The following is a 21,587-nucleotide window of genomic DNA, read 5'->3' on the forward strand; positions in this document are numbered from 1 at the left end:
CTTTATCTGGATAAACTGTCTCTACTGCAATCCAAAAGATTTTGGACTTTCTCTCGTTCATCCCAGTGAGGGGCTCTGAGCAAACTGCTGTGTGGAGCTTAACAGCTTGCTTAGGAAGAATTTGTCTGTTCTTCCCCAATACTCTTATCTAAAAGCTATTCCAGAATGACATTCTTCATTGAAAATATTACATGGTGAACAGTACTTGCAGCATCCATTTATAGACCTGTTTTCCATGTCTATGTTAAATCTTTTCCTGAATCTGTGTCTGCTTGCTCAGCCTCCTTTGGCAGCCAGTTCCAGGAGTTCACTAATGCAAAGTAGTACATTTTCCCCTTTGTTTAAATCAGGTCTCATCCCAGATAGCAGATTGGTGCCAGCTTTTGCTGTGTTTTAACTCTGCTTGTGAGCACTGTGTAACAGTGTACTACTGCATGTGAACTTCCCTTTGTTTCTTTTCCTTTGGCAAAAGACAAGAAGTGGTTCCATGTGTATGTAACAATACCCCTGTTCCTTCTAAGGAAGGGCACAAAGGGCACAAACTCAAGGGTACAAAACAGAAATGGGGTCAGCAAGGAAATTATGTTCACATTATCTAACAAAACACCCAGTCATGGAATGGTTGGGATGGGAAGGGGCTTCCAGGGAACATCTAGTCTGACCCCCTTCTTAGCATTCCAGAAAGGTGTGAGTTAATAGTTTTAAAAGATGTTTTTCTTTAAAAAAAACCCCTGTTTACAAAAAATAATAATCTGCTTTAAGATTATAGAGGAGTCACTGATAACAAAGCAACAAAGCCTGGAAGTTTGCTGACACATTCTTCAGCTGTATCAGTATAATTAATACTGAATTTACATGATTTTTTCAAGATCATGAGGAATTTGGAACCATTAATATATCAAAAGTGGAAACTGAAATTGGCTAAGAATCATGAGGAGGTAGGTCCTACAAGTTTTAAGTAAATCACTGGAAAATTCTCAAAAAAGCTGAATAAGTACGAACGTTAATTAAAAGCAGGTTGAGCCTTTTTGTCTTCATTGTACAACTAAATGAAAGTTATAACTAGAGATATAATCATCAGTATGTCCATTTCCCCCTACAAACCTGAACTATTTCAGTCACACATTATGTTTGTCACCTATAAATAAGTGCTCCATATAAAAAATCTCTCAGAAGACTGAATCAGCATAAATATTGCATGTAGTAAAAGACAAGATTAGCACATGCATTCAGAAAACACACAACTTATTCAGCAACTGAAGCTGAACTACTACTGTGATAATGAAAGCAAAAAGAAAACCATATTTTGCCTACATATTGGTTCCTTATAATATATATTTCATCATGTTTTGTAGATGGCAAGAGCAAAACTAACATTGAGTCAGAGAAGAAACAGACTCTGAATTTTACAAACTGCAGCTTGTTCAGACTGCCTACCTGTGGAAAGTGAACCCACTCGTAATTCACCACAAAAGCATTGAATTTGTCTAGGAAACAAGACCAGCTGGCAGAAAGAGAAGAAAGTGTTTCCAGATGTTATTCTTTCTCCTGTTTACTGAGGGTTTTTTTTTGTTCATTTGAAGGTTTTGTGTATTTTTTTTTTGTGTGGAGTTTTTTTGCCTATTGTTTTGTTCCATCCCAACAAATAAATATATTTTGAATCAAAGAATTTTCTTAACTTGTCTCAGTATCTCTTTCAAAATACTGAAAATTAAAAAAACCAAGGACTTTATAACCAATCGCAAGATTGTTGCATCATTTTGCAACTAAATGAGGTCCCCCTAAATTTCAGGAAATCTACATAAGCCAGAAACAGCGCATCATTTCACAAATATTAGTAGACAATAACTGGAAAATCCCAGTATTATCAAGCCTAATCCCTGCAAGCCCTGCAACTGGGCACTTCACTATTCAGCTTGGACAGCCTATTGGATATACTAGAGGCAAAAAGTTATTCCTTACCCATTTCCTACAAATGAAAGAAGAAATAAAAATCTGAAGCATGCACTAGTAGTGTAACTTTCAATGTCTTTAGCTCAGACTTTTTATCCTCTCTATAACCATAGTGCTCTTCTGTGGCAATAGGAGAGAAAGCTGATTCTTTAAAAAGTTGTTAGCAATATCTGCTTTATTCAGCAACAGCTGGTTTAAATCAAATATTCCAGTCTTTGAAAAGGTGCTTGTCATCCTTACATCACCACATTACATCATGACAGTGGTCAAACACTGGCACAGGTTCTCCAGAGGGGTGCTGGGATGATCATCCTTGGAGGTGTTCTGGGCTCAAACAGACACAGTCCTCAGCCAGTTTGATTCCACCATCCCTGAGCAGCAGGACAGAGTACAAGGGCTCAGGAGGCCTCTTCCAGGCTGAATTACTCTGTGATCTGATGAGTGTGTGTATGTAGAGATGAGTATGGACAAGACCTGAGTACTCTCAAAGAGTCTCCAAAATTATCTGTCTTTACCAAAAGTATTTAATAAGCTTTTGTTGCCTTGCTTATTTCCTTCAATGATTATCTCAGTTCTTAACCTTAGAGTTAAGCAGGTCAATGTCTATCTTCATTCTAAACATAATTTTGCTTTTGTTCAGGTTTCAGAACAGAAGATGACAATTTTTCCTGTTTATAATTTTGGTTTGTTCTGCTTCACAGTCATCACATATAATTTAACAGTTATTATTATTATTATTATTATTATTATTATTATTATTATTATTATTATTAATAATAATAATAATAATAATAATAATAATAATAATAAAAAGAGGTAATAGTCAATATTTCTCAGCTTTCTGTTCACATTTGTCATCTTCTATCTGCTCTCTTGATTCAAGACATTTCCATCAGTTGATGTTATCTATGTTGTTGTCTTTTCAAGGTACTTAAAGGAACATATCAGTTTTCTATTTGTAATGTCAGAGATTACAAAAAATCTGGGTTTTCAGCTTTTTTATTGAATGAAATGGCAGCAAAACATAAAGTCAGTTTTAAGAACATGATTTGTAAGTGTGCTGTGTAAATCAGGAATCTGGTTTTGATTCCTGAGTCTTATGAAATCCTTTAAACATTTCCAATACAATTTTGTTTCAGGAAAAGGTATCCTAGATTTGACATACGATACTTGAATTCATTTGTTTTTTCCAAAATGCTGAACAGATGAACTCTTGACCAGTAAATGTTATTATGAAATTTTATGTAATATTCAGCAAATAACTGGTTTTAGATATGTGATTTCATGTTTAGTGACAGCATTTTAAACTTTTTCATAGAGATAATACCTACAAATCTGTTTATGCTTTTACATTGCCAAGAAAAAACTTTTCTTTTTCTTTGCATCTTTGCTTTCTTTGCATCATAGATATAGGTTTTGTATTTACTGTATTTTTTAATTACATTTTTTAACACCGTCAGCAGATTTTAATTTATTAACTTTATATCTACCTGCTTGTTTGAAAACTTGTTTTTTCTTCCTTTTCGTTTTGCTTTCTCTTTAATAATAAATATATATATACTTAAGTACTTCCTTAAAGGAAATTGTATAACTTAAACAACAGCCCTAAGTCATAATTCAAAGAAGATTTTGTTTCCCTAATCTACATTTAGCATAATCCTGTAATCAACTTCCACTTAACTAAAGTTGAGCAAAATATAGTATTTGTGATAAAGGAATACCAATCAGTCACTGTCCTGAGATATTGGTTTAGATAGAATAATTTCTTCCCAGTAAACCACTTGTTTTTCAGCAAAATATGAAAAAAAAAGTCATTTCAATTCTATGAGGAAGCTGACTCATACAGACACACTTCTGCTGTAAAGAATCCATGTAGCATTTTAATTTCAGTTTAAAGAGTGTTGAAAAAAAACTTGAGATAAAAAGGCAACAAATTACCTTAGACCTGATTTACGAAGTCTCCACTGCACATTCAGACAGCTCTTAGAAACTTTGTGGGGTCTCCAGGGAGTGTAATTTATACTAATAATTTTCATAAGTATAGCATTCAGTATGTTAACAGGAGGCAGGGAAAAATAAAAACCAGCTGGAGGAGGGGTGGGGGAGAGGGTTGGGGGATGCAAAGAGATTTGCAGCTGGGACAAAACATCTAACCATAATTAATTACAGAAAAGTAGAAATTTTGAATGCTTAGGGCAAACCAGAAGGGAAACGTGAATGGTAACTAAGATAAACCCACACCTAGTCCATGACATTAAAACAGTTTATACAATTTAAGCTTTTTCTACAAGCCTACCTATAGATACAGGTAGAAAAAAGGAAACAGTCTCCCTTTTCTCTAGGTGTTAGAACCATTGCTTTTTTTGGCTCAATTTTCAGACTTTATGAAAGGTTACTTGATTGCTTTGAGTGTTTTTCACAGACAGTGTAATTCAACTTCCTCTTTAGAGTAAAATAATGCATTATGTATATAACAATCATTCCCAGGCAAACACACTGCTACAGGTGAGTCTTGTCTTTTTTTTATTTTCTGTTTCTTTATCAGTTCTTTTGCAGTGGCAAGAATCTGCTGGGCAAAATGAGAAAAAGACAAGAAACAATTCTTCCTTCAAATGCTGAGGTTTTGCAACTACCTCAGTGTTGAACTGACAGGATATTTTGATCAATTGCTCTGAAGACAATATTTCCATTAAGTCTGGTACAAAAGAAATATCACAAGGGCTTATGAGTTCCCTCTTCCCCGAGATCCCCAACTCTCCCCCCCATATGATTACTTCCATTCTTCCCCTTATATCTGTATATCTATCTGTATATCTGTATATCTATCTTCATATCTGTATATAATCCATATATGTATATATCTATATAGCTATATATCTATATATCTATCTATTTATATCTCCTGGTACACCAAAGAACAAGATATATCTGAAAACAGATATATCTTTTATTTACACTGGAGGCACCTTCAGCTTGATGGACTCCCTTGTGATTGTTTCAGCTAAAATATGACTGCTAATAGTAATAACAGCTAATCATGTGCTGCAGTCTTCATCTACCTGATAACAGAGCTTGTCATATATTTCAGATGTCTTTATATTTGACTGAAGTGATTCAGAAATAAAAAAGTCAGGGGAGTTCTACAATTTAAGAAGAAAAGCGCCCTCTTCAAGACTTGAGCAGTGTCAGGTACAGAGTGAAATACATTGGGCTGGTCTGCATTGGGGTGATTTCATCTTCATAGCATGGCACTGAGGGCAAAGTTATTAGTCTTTAAGTTAGCCCATAAATAAAAGGTGGAGAAGGAGAAAATAATTGGCAGCTGAAAGTTCTGCAGTGCACAATGCTCAATGTACTCTGCCCTTACCTGACAAGCTGTGACAGTAAGGTCATTTGCTTTGAAGCTGGGACTACAAGTTTTTCATTCAGATTAAAAAGTCTGCACCTTTCTGTGCAAAACATAGAAGACATTTTTGTTCTTGCTCACTTATTTGTCACTAACACTAATAATGAAGTTTAATAACAAAAGTATACAAATGTGCTGGGAATTATGTTCCCAACCTCTGCATGATAGAATTAAAAATCATATATATCTGCCTTTTCATGTGCTAATTCATAACCCTCTCAGAAATTTCTTAGAATACCCTGAGAAAGACAGGACACTTTCAATAACAATAAAGATATGCCAGAGAATAATTACAAATACCTAATTCTGATAGATTTTTTTTCTGTGCCGCTGTTAAATAATTCTTTAACTTAAGAAGACCTGGATGACACCACCTGTCTTTGACTAGCTGGAACTGAAGACAAGAAAACCTGAACAACAACACTCAGAAATGAGGTTAGCAGCAGGATGAACACTCACTTTTTGTCTGACAATGATTTACAGAAAAAATTAATAAACAAGGATAATGTCTTGTCATCACTCTTCCCTTTAAGTTCTTCATTACTGTTAGCACTGAGAAATAAATGAACTCGAAGTCAAACAGGAATCATCCTCATCCTTAGGAGGTTGTTAGAGCTTGACCATTTGCACATTTACAGAAAGGTAAAAGACTCTGCTCATGATGCATGAGGCAGTACAGAATCCTGTTTCCTCATTCATGGTTCTGTATTGATTACAGGAAGAAAATCATCGTACACAGGAATGAGTAAGAAAGGGGTATTTTAAAAAAGAAAAGGCAGGTTGCCAAAGAGTTATTCCATGTCACATCAGTGCCCTCATTTCCTGTGTTTTCAGATTTGGAGAATGTTAAGACTTTGTTCCTCACATGTCTGGTCACTGCTGTGAGCCAGAAGCCTTAGGGGCAAGCTTTTCCCTACTCCCAGTGAGTAGGATGATAGCTCAAGTCCAAGTAGGATCAGCTTGCTGTAAATTAGGCCTGAATCAAGTCCCCAGGGTGAATAAAACACAAGTAAAATTTGAAAACTTCATGATTCATTAAATCTTGAAACTCCTAAACCCCTCAGTCTGTATCAGTTCAGCCTGGAAATCTGTCATTTCCTGTGAGCCACGTACCATGGCTGTTGTCTACTTGCATGGAACATCTCTAAAAGAGAAAGGGCAACCTAGGGGATCCTAGGTTTATCTGGATCCTGGACTAGAGTTGCCAGCTCATTAGAAACACAATACAAGCTTTAGGGGCAATTCCAGACACCAAAGTCCTTCCAAGTCTACATAAAAACAATAGCCTGAAAACTTACTGTGCAAGAAGTGCTATGCCCTTCATTGGTCCTTGAATTAAATTTTAAATCACTCAAATCAGTTTTATGTACACATTTATGGTAGTGAATACACAGCATTGAGGAATAAAAGAGTCCTTTTTTTATTTGCAGACATCCTCGCACAACAAAATCCTGAATTTTGGCCAGAATCCTGTGGTGGTACTAAGGCACAAGGAAAGGTGAGTTTGAAAGGCGGTACTCAGCACATTTGTAGCATGACCAGGAGTTACACTTCAAAATTTCCATCTCCCAAACTTGTAATCTGTCTTTATCAGTAAAAAAAATCATTCATCCTTTTCTTGGGGCAGAAGTAAAAAAGAAGAATGCATAAAGGACAAACACAAGGTATATATACTTTTTATAAATAAAAACATAGAACAGGTTATAAAGATAAGAGGATGGAATTTATTTAAGGAAGATTTCACATTTTTCAGCATGCAAACTCTGTTTCAATGTTGCATACCAGTTACATTTGATGAGCACAGCTGAGAAGCATAGGACAGAGAGCAGCCTATTTAATATCCAGTCACTTGACCCTTTTCCCTACTGGAGTAGTTTTAATGGCCAAATTGTTACTAGAAGGAATGAACTTCATGGCTTCTGGCTATCAGCTCATCTGTTGGTGAAAGTTTCAGCTCAAATACATAATTCACATGGAAAAAAATACTACCTAAGTATATTTCCTAAGGTTGCAATGCTTGGCTTTCTGTCTTTAGTATCCTTCTTCATGCAAATTTTTCATTCTGTGCCATTACATGCTGTCAAAGTGGTAAATTTTGACTGGAAATATATAACATTGGGTGTCAATGTCAATGTACAAAGGAACTCTGTGAGGTAACCTTAAAAGACCTAAAAAAGCCTGTCTGGATTTGTAGGAGTACAAGAAAAACAGCCAGCTGAAATAGTGCAATTTGTCAGCTAAGATTCCCTGCCTTCATCAACAAAATTAATTAATTCCTTAAGCATAACCAAAAAAAAAGTTTTGATATTTCAACTGGTATTTGATTAAGAGATATAATTACTGTATAAAATTACCAATAGTGTTTTCTTGTCTATCATTTCAAAAGTGGCCTTTATGTTCTGAAAAAATCTTGAATGAAAGTTTTCAAAGTGCTGTGGCCTAATTCTACAAAGTTTCCTAAGTTTCTAGAAAATTGTGATTAATCATCTGATAAAGATGTGAAGTAAAACAGCGGCATTTTACAAATCTTATTAGATAATTTTCTTTTTGCTTCTTTTTTTGTTTGTTTGGGTTTTTAATTGGTTTTCTGATTTGTTTTGCTTTGCTTTGTTTATGTTTTGTTTTCTTTGGGTTTTTTTGGTGTCCTGTAATACAAACCAGTGTGTTTTCTTATTAAATACAGGCCTCTGTGTTGTGGCAAAAAAGTTTTGCAAGTTACTGTTTAAATATGAGGATACCATATACAATTGCTCGATTTTTTATGCAGTCAATCTGTCTGGTTTTATTGGAAATTTTTTTTGTTTATATATACATACACACACACACACACACACACACACATATATATACATACATATACATATATATATATATACACACACACACATATATATATATATATGATTCTATTCATGCATGTGCCTCAATAGCACTTTTATAGTCCTTCAAGTTCTTTTAGGTATATTCAAATTTGATCCCTTTTACCTATTTAAGATTTCTCTCCATAATACTAGAAATAGCAACTAAATTTAAACAAAATGTAGCTGCATAGGGGCAACAATAAGTTCTCAGTTTTGTTTTGGTTTTTGTTTTCCACAAAAAATGTGTAGCTGAGACACTTCTGATCATGTAACACCTCTGTGGAAACTCCAGTTGCTGCCTAGATGGGAAAGTAATGGAAAAAGAAATACAGAGACATTGTTAGCAGCTTCTAACAAAGGACAGGAGAAGCCAGGGTCTTCTGACTATCTAGCTCTCTCAGCATCAGCAGCTCTGTTACTGAGAGCACACAAGGTTAAAGGACAGATGGATTTTCAAAAGTGCCTCAGGGAGTCAGGAACTGAAATTTCTATGATTTTGATGGTAATTATTACATGCTAAACTTAAACCTTGATGTCTACCTATAGCTCCAGGAGGCTTTAAAATCCTGTTAAATCTGGCTACAAATGACCCACCTGTCATTTCCATGGCTTCAGGCTGACACTTCAACATCCACCCATATTCCTGTAACTCAAACAACTTGTCATTCTGAGCTTTGTTTAGTCATCTTTACCCATGACCTGGAACTTTCTTTTGAAACTCCCTTTGTTGGACAAGAGTTGTGAAGGGAAGAGGGATGCATCCTGCAGAGTGTTCTGTAAAACACCTCACAAAAATAAAGCAATTTGACAGGCTCTGGAGAAAGAAACTTTAATATCCAAACTGTGAGATTGTAAGTAAGGTTCCTTCCACTGATTTCTTCCATTTGTCCAAAGCAACTTTATCTGAAAATTCTGCTTAAACCCTTTTGATCATCTTTTGGGGCACCAAATAGTTCCTGTAAGATTAGCAACCACACCAGAAGTCAGAAGTAAGGTCCATGACTGGCTCTGTAACCTGAGGTGCATTCACATCAGGAAGTGCTAAATGAAAAAGCTTCTTATGTCACCTTTTCTGAGTAAATCCTTGAACAGCATCATATTATAAGCCTTCTGGCTTATTGTAACTTCTCTGAGCAAGAGACCCTGTGGTGTAGAAACATTGGCCAATCTGAGTCTTAACTGACCCTAGGCTCAAATGAGAGTAGGAATAAAAATTTATTTTCAGAGCTTTACATTTGCTACTTAATTAGTAGAGTGTGCCTATCTCTACAATGCCAGTCATTTTTTTAAAATGAACTGCCTGTATTCTAATAATAATGGTCTTATTCAAATAAGATTTTTTTTCAAAAAGTCTTACATTTTATCTAAAATTAATAATTTCATTATAATTTTATTTAGCAGCAACCCAGAGAACTTCTTGCTACTCATAAAAGCTACCTTTATTCTCTCAAGATTGAGACAACCTGACTTTAAATGTCAACCACACACACTTTAGAAATGATCTTTATTAGCAAGCAAATCTAACCTTCTTATACAATCTGATCCATTTAACTCTGAATTAATTTCATTTTGGACACAAATCATAGATAATTTGGGAATAATAGATAATTTTGTTAGGATTACTCAGGGTGAAGCTCTTCCATCTGGGTTTCTGTTTCTTTATCAAGACAAAAATGACTACTTAATACTTACATTGCAGCAACAAAATGAGTTTCTAAAGAATCAGGTTATATTCTAGACTATGTGTACAAATACACATAAATCTGAATTTCATATCTCATATTCCCTGCCAATATTTACCATTTGGCTTACTTACCATCCAGGCATGATAATCAACACATTAGGCATGTGCTAAGTAGTTCTACACAACTATTTTGTTCAGATAGACAAGATGTGATGTGAAATTAAAAAAAATCATTAATAGAAAACCCATACAGACATAAGGTTTACCAAGCCTATGGTATACACTAATCCCTGGGAAAATTTACATTGTGAGTGAGTCCATAATTAACACAGCTGGTTCTGTATTTATATAGAATTACTTACATACTTGGTTAAAAGAAAACCAAAACCAACAAAAAAATGAAAAACCAAACACAAAATTTCATTTTAAAAAAGGCATTTCAGGCTGCTTAAAGAGCTTTAATTAGTCCCCTGTTCCTATCACCATGATGCAATCCTTAACTGGTCCCTAATTATTATTTATTCTGGAGGGCTTCAGCATTATTCAGTATAGGATGCAGACGACACTCATTTAGCGTACCATTGCCTACTCTCCAAATTTACTCTTATGCTTCAATATGTGGATACCATTTTATGTCTAATGTGTTATTTCAGATCTTTCTATAAAGACCACATTTTCTCGTTGGATTTTTTATAGCGCTCATTAGAACAGCAGATGATTGCTTCATAAATCTACCTATCTTTGCAGCACTTCCATGAGGGAGTAGCTGGCATAATTTGCATTCTACAGATTGGATGTTGAGGCTGAAATATGTTAATGTTAAAAACACTCATACTTAGTGCTGCATTTGAGATGCCTACATGTTAGGTGGATTTTTTTGTTTTGTTTTGGTTTTTTTTTCTTTTTCTTTTTTTTTTCTTTTTTTTTTTTTTTTTTTTTGCTTTGAATGACTGCATTAGATGCATTCAGAGAGTGATCCCTTATTCTGGTTGCAGCTGTTAATGTTTGGTATTTTCACAAAGTGGACTTCTGGGTCTCCACACTGGGTTTCCAGAAAATTAGGATCAGACTAATGACTCTTCTGTGAAGAAATGGTTTATGAAACTGAGGAAGCACCATGCAGGAATGTGGTTCCAGAGGCAGGGTTAGAAACCAGATCTCCAGGGAAACATTTTCCTGCCTTTGTTATGAAATCATTCATCAAGCTGTAATTCCTTTCTTAATTTCTAACACGAATTATAACTTCTAAAATAAAAACAGTGGACAATATTCTACTTACACTACATCATTCTGATTCAGCCTGACCGATTCTTCAGTGGCACAATTTCCTTGTAAAATCTCTGAGTCTTGCTTTTCATCTTCACCTTTGATTCTCACAATTTCTACAGAGTCTTCTTTTCCTATTTTACTTCCTTACCTTTTCTAATATAGCTATTGCCCTGGCTACTGCCTTCTCCCCTCAGGATATTACCCCTGCAACCACCTAAAAAACCCCAAACAATTTTTCCAACACTGGCTGGGCAGGTGCAGAACATCTCTGTGGGCATACCACATGCAAATGCAGTGCTCCCAGTGGTGGAAAAGATATGCAATTACTGCAAAAGTCCCACCTGAATTCTCAGCCACAGTTTGGCGTTTACTCAGCCCTTCTCTTTTAGGGGATTGTAAATCCTTCTAAAATAAGTTGTGCTGGTGCGCTATGGTGGCAAGCTGTGGCAAGCTGCTTTGTTAATAGATGAACTGAGAGTTGTCTTCTCATCATAAACTCTTGCATATTCTGTTGTCCAAACCAGCAGCTGTTTTGCTGTCACCAGAATTGGGCACAGATTCTAGGGGGCCTGGGTCAAATCCTGCCTTGATGATTGAAGTCATCAAGGTCTCCTTTCCTCTGGATCTCACTTGCTTTGTAGGTGTTGTGGACATGGCTAGATAAAGTTCCTAACTAGGACTCCTCAAAATAACTCCCAAACCCAGAATATATGACCATGGAAAAGACTAGATTCTGACAAAACCAAACTGAAAAAATGAATCTTGAACAAAATGTCCTTAAAGTCTATAATATAGCTTTCATGTTTTCCTGTGATTTACACACACCACAGATTAAAATATAATATTCAGTGGTATAATTACTTTTCATAAAAAGTCCTGCAATGAATAGTAGTTGTCCTGAAAAAATTCTGAGACTTATCGAAAGAAATATTTTATGCAATAAAACATTCTTGTATGAAGTTCTGAGTAAACAGTTGTAAATCTTTAATGATAATTAGCTCATTTTAGATCTAAATCTAATAACCATATGAATCTCTTTATTAGTAGAATCCACATAATCTCAATGTATATATGGGGTGCAGACATTACAGAAAGGTTATTGAGTGAATGCTACTTATTAAATTATCATCTGTGACTCTTAGGGAATCTTCAAGAACAGATCAAAATCCAGTGCCATTTTCCCCATACATTTCCCTTGGTGTAAAGGAAAACAGTCACCATATGGTACAGAGCCCTATTATTATGGATTTGCATACAGTGCCTCAGGCAATGAAAACTGTAAGTGCTTCAAATTCCATCATTATTGTAATTATTATCACAATATCTTCCTTTTATTGTTACCATTTTGACACAGAACCAAACCTACATCCCTCCTGCCACACTGCTCTAGTGCCTATGATTGAGTTGGAGTCATCTGACTTCATATTCTTCATTCTCTCCATATAATTATATTTCTGAAGTTTGACAGCATGTGTGATTACCCTGTCTCTAAAACTGACTCCTCTCTATCTGTGGTGTTGTGTATTTTATCCCATATCATAGCCAACAGATTACTATCCTAACAATGTCAAAGCTTAGGGTGGCAATGTCTGTGGCAATATTTGATTTCCCACATCCTAATCTACAATTTTTGTAGGGCCTGGAAAGTTTCCTTTATTACCTTGTTTTTCTGTTTTTCATACTTCATTCTTGCAGATCACATCAAACAGGGTTCTGCTGCTATGCAGAGGGATCTTTATAAGCTGGAGAAGTGGGTTCACAGAAATGTCATGAAGTTCAGCATTGAAGAGTGTAAAGCCTTGCACCTGGGGGAAACAACCCCATGCACCAGTATATGCTGGGAGCCACCCAACTGGGAAGTAGCTTGGCAGAAAACACTCTAAGGAATCTGCTGGACACCAAGGTGAGCATGAGCCAGCAATGTGCACTTGAGGCCAAGCAGCCAATGGCATCCTGGGGCACATTAGGCAAACTTCTGCCAGCAGGTCAAGGGAGGCCATCCTCCTCCCCTGCTCAGCACCTGTGAGGCCATATTTGGAGTGTTGGGTCCAGATGCCCCAGTACAAGAGAGAGATGGAATTGCTGGATAGAGCCCAATGAAGGACGACTAAGATGACAGAAGGACTGGGGAATCTCTCCTATGAAAAGAAACTGGGGCAGCTGGGGCTGCTCAGCCTGGAGAGGAGAAGGTTGAGAAGGATGTCATCAAGGTCCCTAAGTAACTTACGGGAGGGTGCAAAGAAGATGGAGTCAGACTCTTTCAAGTGGTGCCCAGTCCTGAAACAATGCGCACAGGGAACCTGTGGAGTTCATCCTTGGATTTATCAAAAAACTGTCCAGACAAAGTATTGGGCAACAGTTTATAGGCAATCCTGCTTAAACAGATGTGTTGAACTAGAGGAACTGTGAGGTCCCTTTCACACACTGCTATTCTGTGATTCTGTGGTTCTGTGATTCTTCCTACTCTCTTTGTTTTTTTCTTTTTTAGTCTCTGACATACCGCTACAGTTCTGTACCTCTACATTCATTAATAGCTGTAGAATTTCTCAATTAACCTCAAATGGTTTATGAGCCAGTATTGATTCAATTACCCACAGGTTGCTATTAATGGGAGAAATGTTCATAAAAGTATGGTTTCAATATGTCACTGAACATTGCATACCATGTAAAATATAATCCTGCCTGTCATGAGAAAAGAGACACAAATGATTAAGGCTCACAAACAAAGTGTTGTAAACCACAGAGAGGGTCTCACTCAAAATGATTATGAGATTTATGCAGTCTGTTCATGTTTATGGGGAATATCAGAGATGCAAGTTTATTTCTTTTTCTGCCTTAATTAATTATCTCATGCAAAGCCTGGTAGCTTCCTCTGAAGTACAGAGGGTCATTCCATAATACGTGTCTAGTTCTTAACATATTTTTCTTCATGAAAAACAGATAATGAGAGTTGGAGGAACTAGATGAGTAATTTCAGTACATATCACTCACATTCAAGTGCTGCAGAAGCAACACTTTAAGAAGAGAAATCCTGGGAAAAAAACATGAAGTTGCAGGGATAAAATTCATTCTGTATTGCATTATAACTGAATCTTATGGAGACAAAGTTGCATGGATAACCAAAATGCTAGTCTTTCCTATGAGGACTTGCCTTTGCAATTTTAGCCTTCTTTTCTATAGCTCAATAGGCTGGAAATCATGAATATAGTCCTTATATTTAACTGTCACAGACACCATGAATAAAATGGAAATCCAGGCATGACTCGACACTTTGCAGGAGGAATCACAAATACAATAATTTTGCCTTTTTTCTTTGGTAAGAAAGGAAATATAGAAAAAAGATATATTCAAATTCATGGCAGAGTTGCAAAAGTTTGGAGATTTGGTCATTCTCATCCTGCCCTCTTGTAAAGCACTCACCATTGCTTATAATCAGCATCACAGTTGCAGTAGTACTTGGGATCAGTACAGTTGCGTTCGATGCCACAGGCACATTTTTGAATGCCAGGTCCTGATCCGCCCCAATAGTAGTGCTTCTCATTGGCTTTTCCAACCCACCAGGTATATGGATTCCCTTCTGCAAGGAATGAAAATGCAAGGTTATGATGCATCAAAGAGATTGAGCTCTATAATGCATTAACTGAGCTCAGATGTTTAATATGCAAATACTAACAACACATAACCAGAGACATCCCACATTGCTGGCAAACAAAATAATTAATTGTTACTAAAGGTATTCAAAGGACCTTGCCAGGTAAACAGGACACATTTTCTTTTCTGTGTTCACAAAATTTATAATGACGGAAATTAATTTTTAATTGTACTCTGTATAATGAGAATATGTTGGCGGATTCCATAATTATTTTTAATTCATTTCAAACTCACATATTAAGCTATCAGATGGATTATTTCAATATTTGACCTTGAACGCTGCACAGGAAAATGTGTTTATTTTCTCTTTTATTATTTATTTATTTATTTATTTATTTATTCATTTATTTATTTTCTAAACAACAGCTTTTAATGGAAAATTATTTTGTTGTCACTGGAAAACAAACATGCTCATCATGCTCTCTCCAGCTGGTGCTAAACAAAGCATAAAGAGATATCAAACTCCAAAAGCATTTTAACCTTTTTTAAAAAAAGTATATATATTTTTTAATGTAAAACTTTAGCAGAGGTATTCTGAACTTTGATGTAATCACATATTGGGTCACATTGTGACCATAATCACATTGGATCTGCAACTGGATATTTTCAAATATTGCTCTGAGGTTATTTCTAATATTTTTGAACTAATTAAGACATTATGTGTAAATAAATAAATAAACAACCCCCCTCCCCTCTAATTTCTAATTTGAAAAAATGTTTTTACTGGAAAATTATTTTTTATTTCTCTGGTTCAGCAAGACGCTCAAATATGAACTTAAAACAAAAATTAATAACTTAATCAGTATTAATTTATGTAGTGCTTTTTGACATTGAAAAATAATGATTGAGCTCAGCTATAAACATGTTTTTTTTTAAATGACTCTTTTCCCTCTAGCTGCTGGCAATTTTAAATTAAATAAAATTAATCTATAGAATTCACTGGTTAATGAATTTTACCAGTAAAATCCTACATAATATATATGCTACTTCCATAAGTTTTAGTTTACACATCTCACACATTCCCCTGAAACTACAGGCACAATCCTTAAAAATAGTCATTTCACAATTAGATTTGATCATATAGACCATAAAGCTATTTATTCCAGACAGAAGTTGAAAGTAATTCACACCAAACTCTCAAGAAACTTAAATTCCGAAGGTGAAGAGAACAACCAAATATCTACACATGTTTAATGAGTACCAAACCTTGAAAATGCTCAGCTCTCTGAAAACACTTTTTTCAATGTATTTGAATTGTTAACATCATATAAGATAACAGAAATACAGTAATGTGAGGAATTTGTGCCCGCTGAAGGTTTTTATTAGATGTTGCTGTGCTGCACTGTATGGCCATTCAGCTCTAGTGGTAATGCAATGGTGGCAATAGTGTGACTGTATTCTAGACTCTGAATTGGTCATTTTACCTTCTGTGATTCAATTATCACAGAATTAAGTGCTGCAAGTTAGAAGAATGTGCCACGTGAATGCTGCAGCAGCATTCCCAACTTGCAATGCAATCTAGCAATTCTGAGAGTACGTAAGCCTGCATTACAAAAGATTATTTAAAAAGCATTTAAGGGTAAATGTTAGCTTTCCACAGAGAATGACAGAATTGCTTTTATTAATACAGGATCCAAATAGAGAATTAATGATATCTGAAACGCCTATTTTACAGGGTTTTTTAATCTCATCTTTGAAGTTAGTTTCTATGCTATGGCGCCAATGCTGCTGTTTTGACTGTTGCTCAAAATTCTCTTTGTTTACATCCTTTCTGTCAAGTGAAGGATTGCATGATTCAGTCAGGAAGTAATTTAATGGGAAGCAACTTTGCTAATTAAAGCACTATGAGAAAAAAAATTACTTAGAATTGTCAAAAAGCAGATCAAAAATTGCGAAACAGGTAGAATGATTAAAGCAGATGAAAGTGATGGCAGAATTGCAGACTACAGTGATGGCTGTCATGGACCACTATGACAGACACAAATGGGGCATGTTTCAACTCATTTAAATGACAACTGATGTACAGTTTTAAACCATGAATGTATTCTAGCGTACACAGAGCTGTTTTTCACATCTATTGCTATTAGTGTGTTTAGTATGTTTTCATCTAAGTCCCATGCTTCTTCATTCTGAAGAAAAGACCTACTCTCAGGCTTTGGAACACAAACTTAGAAAGAAACAAATGTACATGTTAAAAATTTCCAGAAAGGTCAAGAAGGTAACATATGATTTTGAGAGTTTTGCATGCAGCACATATTCTGCTAGACATGCCCACAACCAATAATCCCAGCACTGCCTTGTGAAGACCACCCAAGACTCCCATTGCCTGGCATGTTGTGCTAAGGCTTGTAACAGAGGAGATCTTGGTAGACAGCTCTCATTGGGTGGCATCCATGCAGTGGGACAAACCCCAGGGACAGGAATGAGAGGAGTGTCACACCAGAGCATTCTGCACCACAGTGGCCATACAAGAGGCTCTGGAGCTCCTTTAGAGTCTCTGGTTAATAAAAGGTGTGGAGACACAGTTACATCCCATCTGTTCTGCATCAGTCAAGTCAAATGAGAACAGCCCTTCTCAGTCTTCCTGCTTTGTGCCAGCCAAGAAAAGAGTGAGCAGCATTTTGTCTAAAGTTCACAAGCTTCAAACTGGGAATGCTATGCAGTTATATTGCAGACACCTCTATGACTGAGCGTAACAAAGAGTAAAACCCTGCAAAAGGAGAGATTAAAAAAAATTAGAAAAGAAATGCTAGAAGGGAGGAGGATATATCATGTAGGAAAAAATTATAAATAAAATCACTGTTTCTCTCTCACACTTCAATCTCTTTTATACCTCTAGAGTCTCCTTTTGAAGATGTAAATCCTTCTGCTCAGGAGACCTTTGCCTTTTTTTTTTTTTTTGCTTTGGAAGGTTTTGGAAAAGGCTAATCCAAGTAGAAGGAGCATTGCAGTCCAGTGTGAAGAGTGATTATTGATGGATGTAATTTTAAGTATCAGACTATTTTACAAAAAATTTTTATTTTGCCAAACTATCAACAGTTTTGGTCTTATGGAATTAAAAGTATATAAATTCAGTTTAAGGACCAAAAGTAGTTTCGAATGTACTGCAAAGAGAAGTAATACAAGAAGATATTTCTGTTTTTTTAAACTACCTTTTCTTATCTTACATATAAATTTTGAGTCATGGGAAGCTTTTTAGTTGTCATTGACTTAGTGTCATTCATCCCCCCCGCCCAGGATTTTGTGGACAAATAGCATAATGAGAAGATGGAGGAGGAAAGAGACTCTCTACCTGCCAAGAATAAAGCCTTGATGCAGATGCTTTCTGGGTACAAACCAGCTCTCCCTTGAGGGATGCTGTGGGAAGTGTTGAAGTTTGTGCGTGCTGAGTTATGACCAGGATGCCTTTCCATATCTGTTCTTGAAGAGAAGCCCCTTGCAAGGTTTTGTGTGCTCAGTGACTTAGCAGAAAAATAATTATATTATCAGAGTAAGGTGTGGAAACCAAGGAAATGCTAAAGATATCCAATTTTTAAGAGATCTGTATGCTCACAGAAAGAACAGTCTTCTAAGGACAAAACGGCCAATATGATTTTATTGGGGCATGCAGAAATATGAGCATGGCTATAACATCAGACTCAAATCATATTTGTAATGATTTCAATCTCTCTCTGTCACACAGACACAGACACACAGACACAGACATGAGCCTTTAGCATTTATACGTGTAATACACTGAACAGTGGTCGCAGTGCCATTGCAGTGCTGGACTTTGGTTAAAATTGTTTCCAAATATGGTTCCTATTTAAATCCCTGTGCAATATTAGGCCAAATTTGCAGTTATTAGATCAAAGTATATAAAGAATCTGGCCATTGATGTTTTCTATCAAGTTCATCTGTACAGAATATTCAAGAAAAAGTAAAGATTAAGGATACTTTTCTGTATTTTCACAGATCACTTTTTTGTATTCTCACAGTGTCATAAAGAAGTGATTCCTTTTTCATCTCATAAATGTATCTTTGTGAAAACCATTTCATTTAATATAAAACCATACCCAACAAAAGCTAATGTAGTATGAACAGAACTCTTAATAGTCAATAATATATTTATTTCGAATATAGCTGAACAGTCTCAAAATGTGTAACTTTTTAAAGTGCACTTTAGCTGAAGTCTCAAAATGTATAACTTTTGAAAGTACACTTTATATTCTACCAAGCATTTAATATAAATAATTGGTTTTATTATTTTAAAATGCAACTGATGAATTAAAATTCTGCTACTTGAACATTTTAGGGATCTTATTTCTAAGTTTCAGTACTAGCAACTGAAGCAGCAATACTAAGAGAAGTCAGGGAACTAAATTAAGTGGACTGATGCTCCATGGCACTCTGCTTTCAGAAGACTCCATTCAAAATACAGCCCTTGGAATGCTGATGACTGTATTTATTTGTAAAATACCTGGAGAAGCTCTTCCATTTGCTCTGGAAATTTCCCTGACCTCTATAGGGTCCTTAAAACCAAAGAAAATGGTTAAAAAGAAAGGCTAGGAATTCTTTGAAATGGAAGTCAATGGCTCAGAACCTCTGAAAAACAAGACCAGTGAAAATTACTTATTGAGGACCTAGTCTAACTTTAGTAACTACATTTAGCTATTCCCTGAGAGAAATTAGTTGTTCATTTACAGGACTGGATAGCTTTGAATTAAATGGGTCCTTTCCAGTTCCCATTAGTGTTACAGATCCCCATTAAATACTAAGGAATGTCAAACAACAATTACAGTATTTGTATGATTGTTATTATTTTCAGAAAATATTCTTTTGTTCAGTCTTTTATGTATTTTTTTAATGGAACAGCTTGAATGAATTACCCAGTCATTGTTAGTGGCAGAATAGGCCCAAAGACATTTTTCAAAAACATACTGAAACTTTAGACACCTGAATTAATTACAGGTAGAAATGTAAGCTATTTCCCAGGGGTAATATATGATGATGAAATTAAAGACAATACTTAAAAAAATAATAAAATTCAATTTGCACATGTGGAAAGGTGGGTATAATTATTCTATTTTTGAATACTTTGAATAAAATAGTTCTTTAAACATGCATTTTGCATTCAGGTACACTACAACACCCAGTACATTTAGCCTCACACAAGGTCAACTGGATTTAAGGTCATGGTTCATTAACACCTGTGCAGGAATTCTATCTGCTATTGCAGTGAAGGCACAGACACTGAAAGAATAATTTTGTCCCTGTTTGAAAAGTTCAGCATGCTAATATGGTTGTGCATGTCACAGCTTTCACCTTGCTTCTTATCGCCAGCTTTTTTCTTCACACCGTCAGCAGCATCTATTCCACTCAGGTCAAGTCTTCTTAATGAACACTGTGAGCCATTTATCTGAGCTTTTTAAGAGTTAGTATTTTGAAAAAATAATCAAAAGTAGTTTAATGTCACTCACACATCAAACACCTCCACATGTTCCAGTCTGGGATTCTTAAAATCAATGGTGTCAAAGCTGGGTAGGCTTTGCTGGCCTGGTTTATTTTGTGCTGGTTTGATTTTTCTTCATCTTTATTACCACGTGCTTGTTTAGGATCAACATGAAACTGAGTAGACACTTTGCAGGTTTGCTGCCCTTGTCTCATGTCTTGGGAAGTGCCCACCTGGACTGAAAACCCACAGCTGAGGAGTTCCATGGCAAGAATGGATGCTGACAACTGGAGAACCTAAACTGTGAGAGATTCTGCTCCTGCTCACAACTCAGGCGGATTATGAGCAGGTTCTGTCAGCTTCAGTGATCACCCAGAGGGCTGAATTATTTCAAACGGAGAAAACAGAACTCAGGGAAGAGTCTGGCAGGTCACACTTCCATTTCAATGACAGTATAGTGTAGAAACTGACTTTGAGTGAACCTTCTAAAAGAAAAAGAGAGTTCTTGCATATGTGGTTATAGTGAGCTTATTTTTTAAATTAATATTTTACTGATTTTCCATTTCTTCCAGTAACACTTCTTGCTAACTAATGTGCTCTGAAACATACACACATGAATTTAATATAAGAATTGTAAGTGAAGTCAATTCTTATGCTGCTACTGTCATTTTGTTAACTGATAAATATTTTTTTTTTGCAACCAATTGGGAAAAATATAAAGAGTGCTTACTATTTGTGAATAGATTTTGCATCAGTGGTCACCATTCTAATGACTAAGACTTGAGATTAGTCAGACCCTCACGGCAACATGAATGAGACATTTGAGCACACTGGAAACTCGGGGGAGAAAAAAACCAGACATTCAAAAACCTACCAACAATAGGAAAAGAAACTAAAAGTACCCTTGGCCACTTCAGAAAACTAGGAAGCACCTAATTTATAGCTACTTGCACATTTAATGAAACTTTTAATTTGTAATTTATGATAATTTTCATTTTCACATCTGACTTACTTCTTTTTTCACAGTGCTGGTAGTAAATGATTTTTTTTCTCTTTACTAATACTAGCCTCAAACACTTGTTTTCTTTATAAGCTCACTAAAGTGGTTGCTCTATTTGACAGTACTATTTATTTGCAAAGACTGTTTAAACTGCCTGAAAAGATAAGATTTAATGGCAGCCCAGAAAGAGAACTCTGAAACATGCCTTGCTTGCTAATTTAAGAGTCGATGTGATGTCTGAATTCATGGCCAAAGCATTTTAATGCAACAGTCCGTAGAAAAAAGTGTCTGGTCTTTTTTCCTTTGTAAGATACTCAGAATCATGCCATACC

At 35.7% G+C, this 21,587-nt stretch overlaps 1 protein-coding gene across 1 annotated transcript in view; it reads right to left on the reverse strand.

Moving 5' to 3' along the window:
* The window catches only part of CNTNAP2 (contactin associated protein 2), a 1,021,890-nt gene that overhangs the window by 178,512 nt on the left and 821,791 nt on the right, over positions 1-21,587 (reverse strand). The window contains exon 14 of the mRNA XM_063157997.1: positions 14,594-14,750. Coding sequence (XP_063014067.1) covers positions 14,594-14,750 — 157 coding nt within the window. The remainder of the gene's footprint in view (positions 1-14,593; positions 14,751-21,587) is intronic.

The sequence above is a fragment of the Melospiza melodia genome, chromosome 1 (genome assembly GCF_035770615.1).
Source record: "Melospiza melodia melodia isolate bMelMel2 chromosome 1, bMelMel2.pri, whole genome shotgun sequence".
Taxonomy (NCBI): Eukaryota; Metazoa; Chordata; class Aves; order Passeriformes; family Passerellidae; genus Melospiza; species Melospiza melodia.